The sequence below is a fragment of the Cherax quadricarinatus genome, chromosome 7, assembly GCF_038502225.1.
Source record: "Cherax quadricarinatus isolate ZL_2023a chromosome 7, ASM3850222v1, whole genome shotgun sequence".
NCBI classification, from domain to species: Eukaryota; Metazoa; Arthropoda; class Malacostraca; order Decapoda; family Parastacidae; genus Cherax; species Cherax quadricarinatus.
This window is the reverse complement of record NC_091298.1, coordinates 52,068,889-52,087,403: the sequence shown is the minus strand read 5'-3', so window position 1 is coordinate 52,087,403 and position 18,515 is coordinate 52,068,889. Positions and strand designations below refer to the sequence as shown.

At 41.5% G+C, this 18,515-nt stretch overlaps 1 protein-coding gene across 5 annotated transcripts in view; it reads left to right on the top strand.

Annotated features, from left to right (window-relative positions):
- LOC138852359 (uncharacterized) overlaps positions 1-18,515 on the top strand; it is a 192,686-nt gene that overhangs the window by 24,321 nt on the left and 149,850 nt on the right. For 3 of the 5 annotated variants that reach the window (XM_070082437.1, XM_070082439.1, XM_070082438.1), the window contains exons 2-4: positions 970-1,101; positions 6,965-7,052; positions 18,248-18,428. In XM_070082437.1, the coding sequence (XP_069938538.1) occupies positions 971-1,101; positions 6,965-7,052; positions 18,248-18,428 (400 nt within the window). In that variant the 5' untranslated portion in view covers position 970. Of the gene's footprint in view, positions 1-969; positions 1,102-5,836; positions 5,893-6,054; positions 6,389-6,964; positions 7,053-18,247; positions 18,429-18,515 lie in introns of those variants that run through there. The other 2 variants (XM_070082436.1, XM_070082435.1) reach the window with 2 other exon arrangements.

The window sequence follows — 18,515 nt, the reverse complement described above, 5'->3', positions numbered from 1 at the left end:
GCTTCCCATTTCCCAGGCGCTATATGAGCCCAACGGGCTTAGTACTTCCCCGTGATTAAAATAAATGTGTCCTCAACTTGGATTTATTGTTTAACGCATCGTCTTGTCACATCATATTTAATGTAGTATACTAATTTGAAATATATGGAGGAATGCTATTGTAATATTCGTAATCACCTGGCAGAATTATTTAATTTTAAAGACAGTATTCGGTATGATTTGATAACTTTGTGCCCAATATTCATCTTGGCCGAAGTTACAATGACCCAAGTACACGATGGTTCCAGGGACTGGGTATAACATTATGTTAAGCAAGTTGCACTGGAATTGAACTATTTGTATGTTGTTCATTGTTTATAGTATTGAGTTCGTCTCACAGTTTTGTTAATTAGGCAAGTTCCAGTGATTATGAGTTGTTTATAGTAGGCATAGATTATTTTTTTTCAGTTACTGGTACTGTTATTGACACTACCGTCCCACGAAGCTGGGTTACTTTAACACGGTGGTTGGGACTGTGGTTTGTACCCAGGGGTAAGGGGGGATCTCTGGGAAGGGTGCAGCTCTCCCCTCAGGGTATCCCCAAAGCAACTAACTACCCTGTGGGTACTGGCCTTGGGAAAATTTCCCGTGTCTTCTAAATAGGCTCACACTTCTGGCCGATGACATGGAACGTTTTACGGGCATGGATTTCATAGCTAAATGTAGATTTTGAATAGTTTTACTTGCGTTGTGATTATGACTTACGTAATGTAAGAGCGGACTGATTACAACAGTAGCAAGTTGGTATTTTTAGTGTAAATTTGTTATATAATGCTAGAAAAAGAATAAGATTAAGGCTCAGGTTTATAAATACGAAAGAACAACTGACAGTACAGTATTTCATCACATGCATTTACTTATTTTTTGCGTAACATGACACGGAAGTAATAGCTTTTATTCTTCCTAAATCAACCGATTTGACATTTACAGGATGAAGTCGTGTGTGGTTTCGTTGGCGAGGGTGTTGGTGGTAGTGATGGTGGTGAGGGCAGAGAAGTTGGGCAACATAGAGGTCATCACCAGAGGAGAGCTGAACGAGGATGGACTTACACCTGGAACCAGGTGAGGCGGCTCTAACATAAGAAAACAAGGTCATGTTCTAGGCCTAGAACATGGCCTTGTCGGTATTTTATACCATTTTCAACAATAGTGAATAAACTTGAAATTGATGGGTTCTGTGGGATAATTGAATTCAGTCTTTTAGTCAGCTTCAAATTTTTAGCAATGGCGTATTAACCCTCAAAGGAAGCTTCTCATTGATTTAAGCTTGTTTAAGTTTTAATTTCTAATTTTATTATATCGGTTTCCATTCAATAATTGGAGAATGCATCTTAAGAGATTGGGACTTCATTTCCATGTTTTAAGAAGCGAATGTGTCTTATGATTGACTTCAAATTTCACTGCTGATATATAACTGCAATATAAACATGTGCAGAAAGCCATACTATTTCTTTCGCATGCATTGAAGAAGTAACTTCCAAAGTTGCTTGTACAAATAGTAAAATTAATAATAAGCTATTATAAATATATGGGGCAGCGGGCGGCCAGCAGCAACAACCTGGTTGACCAGGCAAGCTACAGACAAACCTAGCCCAAGGCCAGGCTCCGGGAACAGAAAAACTCATCAAACAAACACAGAATACAACCTCGTTCATATTTGCTAATATACAGGGCCTTAAGCCATCCACCAACAACAAAATACCTTTTATCAGTGGACTTCTAGAGGAGTCTAATGCAGTGTTTTCAGCCTTCACAGAGACTCACACAAAAGATTACTTTGACAGTGAAATATGGATAAGTGGTTACAACCTTTTTAGATGCGACAAAAAAAAAAACAGGCAACAAGGGGGGGTTGGCCTGTATGTCAAAGAGTCCCTTATCTGCACGGAGTTGCTGAACACCACAGATGAGGTAGTTGAAGTTCTATCAATAAAGATCGAGAACCAAAACCTATCATTGTGGTTGTATACAAGCCACCAGATGCAACCTCACAACAGTTCAAGGAACAGCTACTGAAAATTGATTACTGTTTGGAAAACCTTCCAGCTCCATCCCCAAACATCTTACTGCTTGGTGATTTCAACCTAAGGCATACAAAATGGAAGAATGTAGCAAATAATGTTATAGCTGAAACAATCCCCGGAGGTAGCGCAGATGAAAGGTCACACACACATGAGCTACTAAGTCTGCGAAAAACACACCTTAAGCCAGCAGATAGTGGAGCCAACAAGACTAGAAAACACACTTGACCTTATCTTCACAAATAATGAGGACCTGATAAGAGACATAAGAATATCAAAAACAACTAATTCCAATCACAACCTAATCGAAGTCCAGATGTACATGCATAGGGGTCCTGATAAGCAGAATGCATGTACCTGTGAAGGTGTCTTCACAAAATACAACTTCAACAACAAGAACATCAACTGGGACCAGGTAAACCATGTCCTAAACGAAACATGTTGGGAAGATGTCTTAAATGACATGGATCCAAACCAGTGCCTTGAAAGGATCAACTTCCTGGCAGCCGAAGCATGTTCTAGGCATATTCCCCTAAGAAGAGCAGGAGTAAACTGGAGAGAGAAAGACGCTCCCTCTACAGAAGACGACGAAGAGTCACTGAGCTCCTCAGGAGTGCTAGAATATCTGATACACGAAAGGAGGCGCTCACCAGGGAAGTGGAAACTATCGAACTTCAGTTAAATGACTCTTATAGGAACCAGGAGAGGCAGGAGGAGCTTAAAGCTATTAGTGAAATTGAAAGAAATTCAAAATATTTCTTTTCATATGCCAAAAACAAGGCAAATACCACATCTAGTATTGGGCCTTTACTCAGACAGGATGGGACTTACACAGATGACAACAAGGAAATGAGTGAAATATTGAAATCCCAGTACGACTCTGTGTTTAGTGAACCACTAATCGGTCTGAGGATCGACGACCCAAATGATTTCTTCATGAATGAGCCTCAAAACTCCATAAATGTATGCCAGATTTCCGACATTACCCTAACTCCGATAGATTTCGAAAAAGCCATTGACAACATGCCTATGCACTCAGCCCCGGGCCCAGACTCGTGGAACTCTGTTTTCATTAAGAACTGCAAGAAACCCCTCTCGCGTGCCCTAAGTACACTATGGAGGAGGAGCTTGGACATGGGTGAAATTCCACAGTCACTTAAAACACCGGATATAGCCCCACTCCATAAAGGTGGCAGCAAAGCATTAGCTAAGAACTATAGACCAATAGCTCTGACGTCCCACATCATAAAAATTTTTGAAAGAGTGCTAAGAAGCAGGATTGCAAATCACCTGGATTCCCAAAATCTGCACAATCCAGGGCAACATGGGTTCAGGGCAGGTCGCTCCTGCCTCTCACAACTACTGGATCACTATGACATGGCCTTGGATGCACTGGAAGAAAATCAGAATGCAGATGTAATATACACAGACTTTGCAAAAGCATTTGACAAATGCGATCATGGTGTAATAGCCCATAAAATACGTGCTAAAGGAATAACTGGGAAAGTGGATCTTCAACTTTCTAACAAATCGAACACAAAGAGTAGTGGTCAACAGAGTAAAATCGGAGGCTGCCATAGTGAAGAGCTCTGTTCCACAAGGCACAGTACTCGCCCCCATCTTATTCCTTATCCTCATATCAGACATAGACAGATATATACACCACAGCACCGTATCATCCTTTGCGGATGATACTAGGATCTGCATGAGGCTGTCATCTGCTGAGGACGCGGTTAACCTCCAAGAAGATATAAACCAAGTTTTCCAGTGGGCAACGGTAAACAATATGATCAATGAGGACAATTTCCATCTACTCCGTTATGGAAAACTGGGGGAGATAATAACTAGAACAGAGTATACTACTGACTCCGGCCATACAATAGAGCGGAAAAATAATGTAAGGGACCTGGGAGTAGTAATGTCTGAAGATCTCACTTTCAAGGATCACAACAGTGCCACGATCGCACGTGCAAAGAAAATGATAGGATGGATAATGAGAACTTTCAAAACGAGAGATGCCAAGCCAATGATGATCCTTTTCAAATCACTTGTTCTCTCTAGGCTGGAATACCTGGAGACCTGGAGTTTACCTGGAGAGAGTTCCGGGGGTCAACGCCCCCGCGGCCCGGTCTGTGACCAGGCCTCCTGGTGGATCAGAGCCTGATCAACCAGGCTGTTGCTGCTGGCTGCACGCAAACCAACGTACGAGCCACAGCCCGGCTGATCCGGAACTGACTTTAGGTGCTTGTCCAGTGCCAGCTTGAAGACTGCCAGGGGTCTGTTGGTAATCCCCCTTATGTGTGCTGGGAGGCAGTTGAACAGTCTCGGGCCCCTGACACTTATTGTATGGTCTCTTAACGTGCTAGTGACACCCCTGCTTTTCATTGGGGTGATGGTGCATCGTCTGCCAAGTCTTTTGCTTTCGTAGTGAGTGATTTTCGTGTGCAAGTTCGGTACTAGTCCCTCTAGGATTTTCCAGGTGTATATAATCATGTATCTCTCCCTCCTGCGTTCCAGGGAATACAGGTTTAGGAACCTCAAGCGCTCCCAGTAATTGAGGTGTTTTATCTCCGTTATGCGTGCTGTACATTAACATCTCCATTCAAAGCAGGTGAAATCGCAGATCTAGAGAGTGTACAGAGATCCTTTACTGCACGTATAAGTTCTGTCAAGCACCTTAACTACTGGGAACGCTTGGAAGCACTTGACTTGTACTCGTTGGAACGCAGGAGGGAGAGATATATCATAATCTACACTTGGAAAATCCTGGAAGGAATGGTCCCAAATCTGCACACAAAAATCACTCCCTACGAACGTAAAAGACTGGGCAGGCGATGCAAAATGCCCCCAATAAAAAGTAGGGGCGCCATTGGTACACTAAGGGAAAACACCATAAGTGTCCGGGGCCCAAAACTGTTCAACAGCCTCCCATCAAGCATTAGGGGAATTGCCAATAAACCCCTGGCTGCCTTCAAGAGAGAGCTGGACAGATACCTAAAGTCAGTGCCGGATCAGCCGGGCTGTGGCTCGTATGTTGGACTGCGTGCGACCAGCAGTAAAAGCCTAGTTGATCAGACCCTGATCCATCGGGAGGCCTGGTCATGGACCGGGCCGCGGGGGCGTTGATCCCCGGAATAACCTCCAGGTAACCAGGAATATCAGAAGTATAAATCATCTCAGTGACAATCATAATTTACACTGGAAAATTCCAGAAGAATTGGTCCCAAATCTGCACAAACACAATCATTCCCTATGAAAGCAAACAGCTAGACAATACACAATACTACAATACTAGACAATGTAAAATACTACCAGTGGCAGGGAGGAGGAGGGATTCCATGAGTACACTGAGAGTTAAAATTCAAAATTCAATTCAAAATTCAAAGTTTATTCTCTACAAGGATTACAATGCTGAGTTTACAGAAATTTGGTTATTGTTTGGTTTACATGTAGTAAAATTGTGATTACAGAGTGTACCACTAGAACGCTTAGCATGGCTAGGCATTTCGGGCATACTTAGTTTTATTCTTAATTGTAAAATATTACAAATTATGAGGTAAGTTAGTATTATGGCTAAGTGACTAAATACTAGTTTGTGAGTTTAGCAATGTGAATGCTTTTGTTTTGGCACAGTACATAGTTTCAGTATTGGAGTATCACAGGATTCATTATTTTAAGATTGAGATTAATATTTCTGTTTATGGTCAAATGAGTGAGTGTGTGAACCACCAGGTGGTATTCGTGTAGTTAGTTGACGGGGTGCATCAGGGAGATAAGATGTTTTCTAATGGTAGTTTTGAAGGTGATGAATGTGCAGTTCTAGAGTTCTCAGGTAGGGTATTCCAGATTTTAGGGCCTTTGACATACATTGAATTTTTGTAAAGGTTTAGTCGGACACGGGGAATGTCGTAGAGATGTTTATGTCTGGTGTTATGCCTGTGGGTTCTGTCACAACTATCAAGAAAGCGTTTTAGGTCAAGGTTGATATTAGAGTTTACACAGTAAGTGTAAGGGGCCGAAGATTTTTCAAGTCTCCCAACATACATTAATGGAGATTACCAACTGGCCACTTCCTGTCCTGAAGAGGAAACTTGATAAGCTCTTCAGGTCAGTTCCTGACCACTCGGCTGTGGTTCACAAGTTGGACTGCGTGCAGCTGGTATGCAGTCCAGCGTAACAGCTTAGTTGATCAGGCCTTGAAACACTAGGAGGCCTGGTCTGGGCTGGAGGAGCTTGGATCCCCGACAGCATCCTTCATGTATTTCGTCGCTGCTGTATATGCCACTGCTTTCCAATAGTCAGTCCTTCACGACGTTGGACAACTATAAGTAAGTTTATTTAGGCACATAAGTACAATTATCATACGTAGTGTAAATTACCTAGGATAACCAAAAAAAAAAAAAAGCCGGACAAAGTGACATATTTACTCCTCCCGATTTCAGTAAATTGTGAAAAAATATACTGTGGCAGAGTGATTTATTTACTTCTCCCAATTTCGTTAAGTTGTTAAAAAAAAAAAAATATCCTATTGCGTGAAGAGGAAGACTTAAGATTATCACGTCCAGCACTGATCTAAAAACCAGTAGTCTAAACTTGTATTGATGTAGCAATACGTTATAAATGCTCAGGGGGACTACAATATTTCTTACTTTTAATTAAGATTCCTGACCTTCCAGAACAATCCACATACATCCTCACAGAATTTGTACAGTGAAGGTTGACCACAGGCTGACATTGTTTTTGATTTGTGTGGTCTTAATGTTCATGGCATTATTATTATTAGTAGTAGTATGTATTAGCATTTATTATTATTATCATCAGTAGTAGTACAGTATTATATATTACTAAAAGTATAGGATATGTAGTAAAGAGGTTTTCATTTAACTTTTTTATTATGTTTTAAGGTCGCTGTTGGTTAGTGCTGGCGAGCCGTCATTAGTGGTCCAAAATGACCCTGCACCTCCACCCATCAGCTACCTGCCTCCGGTACAGGTATGTCCCAACCACCATTCTTTCTTATCCAGGTAAATGTCCCTCTTCTCCAGGTACACTACTTTTTTCTTCAGGCACACTGCTTTCTTCTCCAGGTGCACTACTTTCTTCAGGCACACTGCTTTCTTCTCCAGGTACACTACTTTCTTCTTCAGGCACACTGCTTTCTTCTCCAGGTACACTACTTTCTTCTTCAGGCACACTGCTTTCTTCTCCAGGTACATTACTTTCTTCAGGCACACTGCTTTCTTCTCCAGGTACACTACTTTCTTCTCCAGGCACACTGCTTTCTTCTCCAGTTACAGTACTTTCTTCTCCAGGTGTGCTACTTTCTTCTTCAGGCACACTGCTTTCTTCTCCAGGTACACTACTTTCTTCTTCAGGTAAACTACTTTCTTCTCCAGGTACAGTACTTTCTCCTTCAAGCACACAGCTTTTTTCTTCTGGGTATGCTGCTTTTTTCTCCCAGGTACACTGCTTTCTTCTCCAGGTACACTTCATCTTCAGGTACACCACTTTCTTCTCCAGGTACACTACTTTTTTCCTCAGGTACACTGCTTTCTTCTCCCATGTATACTGCTTTTTTCTCCCAGGTACACTACTTTCTTCTTCAGGTACACTACTTTCTTCTTCAGTTACACTACATTCTTCTCCAGGTACACCACTTTCTTCTTCAGGTACACTACTTTCTTCTTCAGGTACACTACTTTCTTCAGGTACACTGCTTTTTTTTCTTCTGGGTATGCTGCTTTTTTCTCCCAGGTACACTGCTTTCTTCTCCAGGTACACTTCATCTTCAGGTACACCACTTTCTTCTCCAGGTACACTACTTTCTTCCTCAGGTACACTGCTTTTTTCTCCCAGGTATACTGCTTTTTTTCTCCCAGGTACACTACTTTCTTCTCCAGGTACACTACTTTCTTCTCCAGGTACACTACTTTCTTCTTCAGGTATGCTACATTCTTCTCCAGGTACACCACGTTCTTCAGGTACACTTCTTTCTTCTCCAGGTACACTATTCTCCAGGTATACTACTTTCTTCTCCAGGTACACTCCCCCTCTTCTCCAGGTACACTCTCCTCTTTTCCAGGTACACTCTCCCTCTTGTCCAGGTACTCTTCCCTCTTGTCCAGGTACTCTTCCCTCTTGTCCAGGTACTCTTCCCTCTTGTCCAGGTACCCTTCCCTCTTGTCCAGGTACTCTTCCCTCTTGTCCAGGTACTCTTCCCTCTTGTCCAGGTACCCTTCCCTCTTCTCCAGATACACTCCGCTGCTGCTGGGTTCCTGGTTAAAAGGCACTTAATGTAGTTGAGCCTTAAGTTATACACCTTTTTTTGTATTTACTCATGAGTATGCTTTATCAAATACATGTACTTGATAAAGGCCACTCCTGGGTGAAATGTTGTCCAGTATTAATAAAGACTAGTACATAAATGTACTTGACAAAGGCCACTCATGGGTGAAAAGTTGTCCACTATCAATAGAGATTTCAGTATAATAAGTTTCTCTTTTACCACTTGTTGGCATTACACATTATTTAGCACATGCCTTTTCTAGTTGGCTTTACACATCTAGTACTGGTATGTTTTTCTGAATGCAAGATTTTCCTTATTATTGGGTTGGATATGTCCCAATTTGCCAATGAAGAAATAAACACATACACAGTGTAACGTAATCCTTTATTGACGACGTTTTGTCCATTGTGTGAGCGAAACGTTGTCAGTAAAGTATCACATTATACTGCTTATGTGTTTATTTTTCCATTGTGTCGGTATTTATACCATTTATTTCCATCCCAATTTGCCAGTCTTATTGAGCTGGGATATTGATTTCCATTCATACTAAAGAATACTTTTTCAGATCAGCTTCCAACCATTAATCCTGATGCATTTGATAAGAAGGATGATACCCCTATAATTTTATACTGTGTAGGTGAAAAATTGCCAGTACAGTGGACCCTTGACCAACGGCATTAATCCGTTCCAGAGAGCTAGCCGTTAGTCGAATTTGCCGTTAGTTGAATTAATTTTCCCCGTAAGAATTAATGGAAATAGAATTAATCCGCTCCAGACACCCAAAAGTATTAAACAAAATAATTTTTTCTACATGAAATATACATTTCCCTACACAAAAACGACTGGGACATGCAAAATAAACAATTAAATGCCACTTACCTTTACTGTGGAGTTGTTGATGAGTGATGAGACATTAGGAGGGTAGATGATGCAGGTGTTTTATTGTTTGGAAGGGGAGTCCCTTTCCATAAAGACTTGAGGTACTAAGTCCTTTGGTGGGGTTACCTCCCTTCTTGGTTTTTTAACCCTTAAACTGTCCAAACGTAGATCTACGTCTTTTCAACATTTGAAAGTATAAAAAAAGTAGATTTTTTTTTTTACATTTGAAAATGTGTAAAAAAACTCGGATCTACATTTTTTTTTTTTTGTTATATTTGAAAATATGTAAAAGAAACGTAGATCTACTTTTGGAGCACTACGCATGTGAACGTAGATCTGCTTGGACAGTTTAAGGGTCAATGCCACTAGGACCAGCTTGGGAGTCACTGGACCCCTGTCGGACAAAATATCTATCCAGAGAGCTCTGTTTCTCACGTGCCCTTAGGATTTCCCTAAAATGGGACACGAGTGTCATTGTACATGTTGCCAATACGGCTTGCAACTTCTGTGACACGATAAAATTCATCCATAAATGCTTGCACCTTTGTAATTTTGTACACATTTCCCTAATCCTTAACGAAGTCATCTTCCTCCATCTCTCTTCCTCCTGCTCTGAAGTACATTCCTGAGATGTGATATGTTGCTGTTGCACCTGAAGCTCTTGCAGGTCTGCAGTGGTTAGTTCTTCCTCTTCGTTCTGCACCAACTCTTCCACATCCTCGCCACAGACTTCCAACCCCAAGGACTTCTTTAATGACACAATAGCTTCCACTACTGGCATAGGCTCCTGAGGGTTAGCCCCAAACCCTTAAAAATCCCTCTCGTACACATTGTTTCCTCCAAGCTTAGTTCAAAGTCCTGCAAGTCACTCCCTCCCAAGCCTTACCTATAAGGTTTATGCAACTGAGGATATTGAAGTGATCTTTCCAAAACTCTCTTAGGGTCAATTGAGTGTCTGAGGTCACTTCAAAGCACTTTTGAAACACTGCTTTTGTGTAGAGTTTTTTGAAGATTGAAATGACCTGCTGGTCCATGGGCTGGAGGAGAGGACTTGTATTAGGAGGCAAAAACTTCACTTTAACGAAACCAAACTCCCCTGCAATTTCCTCTTGCAAATCGTGAGGATGAGCAAGAGCATTGTCCATTACCAGGTGGCACTGAGTGACAATTTCTTTTCCTGGAGGTATTTTGTTCTTTTGTCACAGTGGGGCCAAACACACCATATAACCAGTTCAAGAAAAGTTCCCCAGTGACCCATGCCTTACTGTTTGATCTCCACAGCACACACAAATTACCCTTGATGATATTGTTTTTCCTGAACACTCTGGGAGTTTCAGAGTGATGCACCAATAAAGGCTTCACTTTGCAATCACCACTAGCATTACTACACAATATCAATGTCAGCCTGTCTTTCATAGGCTTATGTCCTGGGAGTGCCTTTTCCTCCTGAGTAATGTAGGTCCTGTTTGGCATTTTCTTCCAAAACAGGCCTGTTTCGTCACAATTAAATACTTGTTCAGGTTTTAAGTTTTCAGTCTCTACGTATTCCTTAAAGTCCTTCACATATTTTTCAGCCACTTTTTTTTTCTGAACTGCCGGCCTCACCATGCCTTACCGTGTATGCCACTATGATTCTTAAATCTCTCAAGCCAGCCTTTGCTGGCCTTAAATTCATCAATATCATCACTATTTGGAGGCATTTTCATAATGAGATCATCATGCAACTGCCTTGCCTTTTCACAAATTATAGACTGAGAAACACTATCTCCTTATAATTGTTTTTCGTTTGTCCATACCAATAACAGTCTCTACCTCTTCAATTATTTGCGGTCTCCATTTTGAAAACATACTTGCACCTTTTGCAACAACAGCTTTCTTGATTGCCTTTCTGCTTGCCAAGATAGTACTGATGGTTGAATGTGATTTGTTGAATAGCCTTTCCAACTCGGACATACGCACTCCACTTTTGTATTTTTCAATTATCTCTTTCTTCATTTCCATCGTAATTCTCACCCTTAACAAAGGCTTGGCACTAGAAGCTTTCTTGGGGCCCATGGTGGCTTATTTAGCAGTTACAAGCACAAAAATCGATAGCATCAGCTTGTAAACAATGGCACACTGAGTCTTGGAGTGGCTGGGCCCACTCAGCCCATGCTCCCGCTGCATGGACACGTTCTGGACGAACGCCGTTAGAAGAGTTTTTCGCCGTTGGTAGAGCCATTTTTTTTATGCCAAAGAGCGCTGTTAGATGAATTTGCCGTTACTTGATGCTGCCATTGGGCGGGGTCCACTGTATATAAAAATTCAAAATTCACAATTCAAAATTTTTGTGTAATTGGAGAATGCTTTGTCAGATTGATTTCAAACTTACAAAGAATATCTTAGATGGAGGTTTAATATTTTAGTGACTTTGTAATGTATAATTTTGTAGTATCACTCTACTCTCTTAAACTATTAACCCTTTCAGGGTCCGTCCCGTAGATCTACGGCTTTACGTTCAGGGTCCAAACCGTAGATCTACGTCATGAGCTCAGCTCACTCTGATAAACTGTGAGTGGTACATTTGGGCCTAGATATGAGAGAATACATCTATGTGGTATGTGTGCACCACATAAAATAGATCCTGCAGCACACTGTGTATAATGAGAGAAAAAACTGAAATCATGATTTTTCGATTAAAACAGCGACTTTGCAGTGTTTTTTCGTATGTTTTTTATAGTTGTATTTGCGATTTCTTGGTCTCATTTGATAGAATGGAAGACATATTACAGAAATAGAGATGATTTTGATTGGTTTTAGCACTAGAAATGGCTTGAAACTGAGCTCAAAGTAGCAGAAATGTTAAATTTTTGTCGATATTCAAGAGTAAACAAACGACCTCACACGTCTACTACACGCCAGCTGGTGGATCTAATATACATTCACAAGTGAGGTGATGATATTTATACAATTATTACAGTATTGCATAACAGTAAATCTTCTATTTTTTGGTGTGAATAAAAATTCATTATGTGAATAAAAAATCAAAAAGGAATTTATTTGTAAAGCCTCAAAACGTAACTAATGAACAGAGGAAATGTTAGTTTAGTTCCAGGAATACCTACATTGTTTATTCTGGACCCTATTTTGAAATTGGAATATTTTGAACTTTGTGTTAAATTGGCCAAATTAACAATTTCCGATCACTTTAATTTGTAGTTGAAACAGTTGACTTGGCGATTTCTTGTGCTCAATCGATAGAATAGAAGTAATACTAGTGAAATAGCTAAGAATTTGGTTGACTGGAATAATGTAATTGGCCTAAAATGGGAGTCAAAGCCGGCAAAATCGCCGATTCGTAAATATCGCTGACACATCAAAATTTGCGAGAGCATAATTTCGTCAATTTTCCATCAAATTTCGTACTTTTTGTTTTATTACCTTCACAAAAAGATTCTCTACCATTTCATAAGAAAAAATAACAAATTTTTTTTTTTTGAAAATTCTTGGACACTGGGGCACCACTTCAGATTTGGGCCTTGGACCCTGAAGGGGTTAAGAAACAGAGCTAGCAAGTGAACAAGGAGAATTTTTTTTTTCTTATGTTACGACTCTACAGGACTTTCCCGCCAAGTATCATCCACTTATTGACTTGTGTTATTTTACAGTGCCATATGAAGTCCTGGGTTGTGAATGCTTCAGAGAGGAGGAGGCTGGAGGCAGTGGAGATGTCACGGTTAAGGGCAATGTGTAGTGTAAATATTATGCAGAGAATTCGTAGTGTGGATATTAGGAGGAGGTGTGGAGTTAATAAAAGTATTATTCAGAGAACTGAGGAGGGTTTGTTGAGGTGATTTGGTCATTTAGAGAGGATGGAACAAAATAGGATGACTTGGAGGGTGTATAAATCTGTAGTGGAGGGAAGGAAGGGTAGGGGTCGTCCAAGGAAAGGATGGAGAGAGAGGGCAAAGGAGGTTTTTGTGTGCAAGGGGCTTGGACATACAGCAGGCATGTGTGAGCATATTAGGAGTGAGTGGAGACAAAGGGTTTTTTGGAGTTGATGAGCTGTTGGAGTGTGAGCAGGGTAATATTTTTGAAGGGATTCAGGGGAGCCAGTTAGCCGGACTTAAATCCTGGAGGTGGAATATTTGCTGTTCAAAGTGACATCTGAACTGTCGAATCTGTGTGCCTCTGCAAAGACAGTGATTATATGTGAAAGTTTTTTTTTTTTTAATCACCCTGCCTAATTGGGAGATGGCCAGCATGTTAAAAAAACTCATATACGTACAGTGGACCCCCGGTTTGCGATGGCATCGGTATCCGATAAATCTGGTATTTAATACATTTTAGCGCAAAAATTTTGCCTCGGTTCCCATTAAAAAACCTGGTATACGCGATTCGTCCGAGACGTGTCCACATGTGGCCTGAACTGCCCCTTGTGTGCCAGTGTTTACAAGCCAGCCAGTGTACTCGCATCTAAGGATACATTCGGTACATTCCATATTATCACAGTGTTTTTGGTGCCTGTTTCTGCAAAATAAGTCACCATGGGCCCCAAGAAAGCTTCTAGTGCCAACCCTTCGAGGAAAAGGGTGCTAATGACTATTGAAATGAAGAAAAAGATAATTGCAAGGTACGAAAGTGGAGTGCGTGTGTCGGAGCTGACCAGGTTGTATACAAAACCCCAATCAACCATCGCTACTATAGTGACCAGGAAAACAGCAATCAAGTAAGCTGTTGTTGCAAAAGGTGCAACTGTGATTACGAAACAGTGACCGCAAGTGTTAGAAGATGTTGAGAGGCTGTTATTGGTGTGGATAAATGAAAAACAGATAGCAGGAGATAGCATCTCTCAAGCGATCATTTGTGAAAAGGCTAGGCAGTTGCATGACAATTTGGTAAAGAAATTGCCTGCAACTAGTGGTGATGAGAGTGAATTTAAGGCCAGCAAAGGTTGGTTTGAAAGATTTAATAATCATAGTGGCATACATAGTGTGATTAGGCATGGTGAGGCTGCCAGTTTGGACCAAAAAGCAGCTGAAAAATATGTGGAGGAATTCAAGGATTACATAGACAGTGAAGACTTGAAACCTGAACAAGTGTTTAATTGCGACGAAACAGGCCTGTTTTGGAAGAAATTGCCAAGCAGGACCTACATTGTGCAAGAATGGTATATAATACTGACAAGATGAAATTAAGACACATGTGAAACATCTGGGTATCTTTATTGTAGACGTTTCGCCATCCAGTGGCTTTATCAATACAAATTCCAGGACATAACTTGAAGACAGTAGGACTATATACAGAAGATGAGGTAATCAGTCCCTCAACCTTGGAGTAGGTGCGAAGAGCACCGTAGTCGTGGAGATTCTGAAGCAGAAGCAAGGAGCCTGGCGCTTATGTACTAACGTCAGGTGTAGCAGACGAGGGCATAGTCACTGGTAGGCGGGATTCCCCAGTGGAAGTAGGTCCTTCCCAAAGAGATGGGTTAGTTGTAGTAGTAGTTGTCGTAGTCATGAAGGTTATGTACATGTCCTCAGAATTAAGATTCCATGATGTCGCAGTGTCTGGCAAGTTGTGCAAGAATGGTATATAATACTGACAACTTGTCAGACACTGCAACATCATGGAATCTTAATTCTGAGGATATGTACATAACCTTCATGACTACGACAACTACTACTACAACTAACCCATCTCTTTGGGAAGGACCTACTTCCACTGGGGAATCCCGCCTACCAGTGACTATGCCCTTGTCTGCTACACCTGACGTTAGTATATAAGCGCCAGGCTCCTTGCTTCTGCTTCAGAATCTCCACGACTACGGTGCTCTTTGCACCTATTCCAAGGTTGAGGGACTGATTACCTCATCTTCTGTATATAGTCCTACTGTCTTCAAGTTATGTCCTGGAATTTGTATTGATAAAGCCACTGGATGGCAAAACGTCTACAATAAAGATACCCAGATGTTGCACATGTGTCTTAGTTTCAGGACCTATATTACTCAGGAGGAAAAGGCACTCCCAGGACATAAGCCTATGAAAGACAGGCTTACTCTTCTGATGTGTGCCAATGCTAGTGGTGATTGCAAAGTGAAGCCTTGATCGGTATATCACTCAGAAACTCCCAGAGCGTTCAGGCAAAAGAATATCCTCAAGGCTAATTTGTGTGTGCTGTGGAGGGCAAACAGTAAGGCATGGGTCACTGGGGACTTTTTCTATGACTGGTTACACCATGCATTGGCCCCCAATGTGAAAAATTACCCAATTGAAAAGAAATTAGACCTTAAGTGCCTCCTGGTATTAGACAGTGCCCCTGGTCATCCTACAGACTTGGCAGAGTGACTTTCTGGGGACATGATCTTCATTAAGGTCAAGTTTTTGCCTCCTAATACCACTCCTCTCCTGCAGCCCATGGACCAGCAGGTCATTTCCAACTTCAAGAAACTGTACACAAAAGCTATGTTTGAAAAGTGCTTTGAAGTGACCACAGACACTCGATTGACTCTAAAAGAGTTTTAGAAGGATCACTTTAATATCCTCAATTGTGTAAACCTTATAGGTAAGGCTTGGGAGGGAGTGACTAAGAGGACCTTGAACTCTGCTTGGAAAAAACTGTGACCAGGATGTGTAGACAAAAGGGATTTTGAAGGGTTTGAGGCTAACCCTGGGAATCCTATGCCAGTTGAGGAATCCATTGTGGCATTGGGAAAGTCCTTGGGGTTGGAGGTTAGTGGGGAGGATGTGGAAGAGTTGGTGAAGGAGGACAATGATGAATTAACCACTGATGAGCTGCTAGATCATCTTCAACAGCAAGAGGCCAGACCTGAGGAAACTGCTTTGGAGGAGGGGAGAGAGAAATTGAAGAAGTTGCCTACTTCAAAGATTAAGGAAATGTGTGCAAAGTGGCTTGAAGTGCAAACCTTTTTTGATGAAAATCACCCTGACACAGCTACTGCAAGCCGTGTTGGCAACCTGTACAATGACAGTGTTGTGAACCACTTTAGGAAAGTCATAAAGGAACGAGAGGTACAGGCCTCTATGGACAGATATGTTGTGCGACAGAAGTCCAGTGACTCTCAAGCTGGTCATAGTGGCATTAAAAGAAGAAGGGAAGTAACCCCAGAAAAGGACTTGCTACCTCAAGTCCTAATGGAAGGGGATTCCCCTTCTAAACAATAAGTTCGACACCCAGGGCTCTGGTGGCCTGGTGGTTAACGCTCTCGCTTCACACGGTGAGGGCCTGGGTTCAATTCCCAGCCAGAGTAGAAACATTGGACGTGTTTCTTTCCACCTGTTGTCTATGTTCCCCATCAGTAAAATGGGTACCTGGGTGTTAGTCGACTGGTGTGGGTCGCATCCTGGGACACTGACCTAAGGAGGCCTGGTCACAGACCGGGCCGCGGGGGCATTGACCCCCGGAACTCTCTCCAGGTAAACTCTCCCCTCCTCCCATCCCATCAATCATCACCAGATCTTCATTAAAGGTAAGTGTCATGTATTCTATTGTTAGTAGAGTATTACAAACTGTGCATGTCTTCTTCAGTTTGTGTGCATTAAACTTAATATTTCATGTGGTAAAATTTTTTTTTTTCAGACTTTTGGGTGTCGTGCACGGATTAATTTGATTTCCATTATTTCTTATGGGGAAAATTGATTCGCTTTTCGATAATTTTGGTTTACGATGAGCTCTCAGGAACGGATTAATATCGCAAACCGGGGTTCCACTGTACTGTACTTTGGGGCTTATAAGACTTGTTTTAGTTTCAATGGCTTGGCATTGAATGTAACTGGGAGAGCTACAGCCCACCCCACACCCCAAACTTACAGCTCCCATCACTGACCTTCAGTTTATAGGACGCAGGGTGGTTTTTGGAGACATTTTATGGAAAAAAAAAACATGCTTCTAATAAGCCATGAAATACGGTACATACCTTTGAAAAAGTGTACAAACACAAACATACATGCATACATATGCACACACATGTATATGCAAATACACATTTTTTTATATTTTGCTGCAGTAGAATTGTATGACCACCCAGCACTATTCCTGTTACGTGCATTGAGGCAGAGGAAGCTGGGCTATGAGATATGGGGATTCCTTTCTCAGATTGCACAGTGACTAAAATCTATCTTGTTTAGCTCATAAGTGCTAGGTTGATTTTCATTCCTGAAGATTAAGACTGCACTTTTCCACACTGAACTTGATCTGCTGTTCTAACGTTCAACTGTATCTTCTGAATATAATTGTCAAGAAGTTTATGTCATATCAGTGAAATTGCTAATTTTTCTTTTTTACCTCAATAAAAAAACACATTTGCCATCATTCATTCTGTCCCTATCTTTCCAGAAATACTCTGTTATCACAGTTCAGGTCGCCCTCTGACTGAGACATTTCCACCCATTTTGCCTATTATAATTAATGTAACATCTAAGTAGTAGGTTGGTAGATAGCAACTGCCTAGGGAGGTACTACCATCCTCCCAAGTGAGTGTAAAACAAAAGCCTGTAATTGTTTTACATGATGGTAGGATTGCTGGTGTCTTTTTTCTGTCTCATAAACATGCAAGATTTCAGGTACATCTTGCTACTACTTCTACTTACATTTAAGTCACACTATGCATGCATGTGCAAGCATATATATACACACCCTTCTGGGTTTATTCTATTTTTCTTACTAGTTCTTGTTCTTGTTGATTTCCTCTTATTTTCATGGGGAAGTGGAACAGAATTCTTCCTCCATAAGCCATGCGTGTTGTAGGAGGCAACTAAAATGCCAGGAACAAGGGGCTAGTAACCCCTTCTCCTGTATATATTACTAAATTTAAAAGGAGAAATTTTCCTTTCCTTTTGGGCCACTCTGCCTCGGTGGGAAACGGCCGATTTGTTGAAAGAAGAAAGAAGAATTAATGTAACACTTTGTTATTGTAACTTGCTTAGCTAAATGACCCATTGTAAGTTATTTTATGATTACCATCCACAGAATGAGTTTAATAGTTTATAATGAATCTGTTAGAGTAATCCTTACCCTTCCCTTGCAGACACCGCTACCCATTGAGCCAACTGGGGCTCCCAGCGCTGTAGTCACGCCAGGAGGGCTGTACCAGCCCCCAGAGACTCCCACAGTGGTACAAACACCAGCCCAGCCCCTGACTTCCCTCTATGACCCCCCCAACCAGGAGGTATTTGCTGGAGGAGACAACACCCCAGTGGCTGTTGGAGGTAAGGGAGGCTAGGAAGCAGAGTAGGGATGTGAGAGGATAATATAGGGAGGTTAAGAAGACAGAAGAGGGTTTAAGGGAAGAGAAG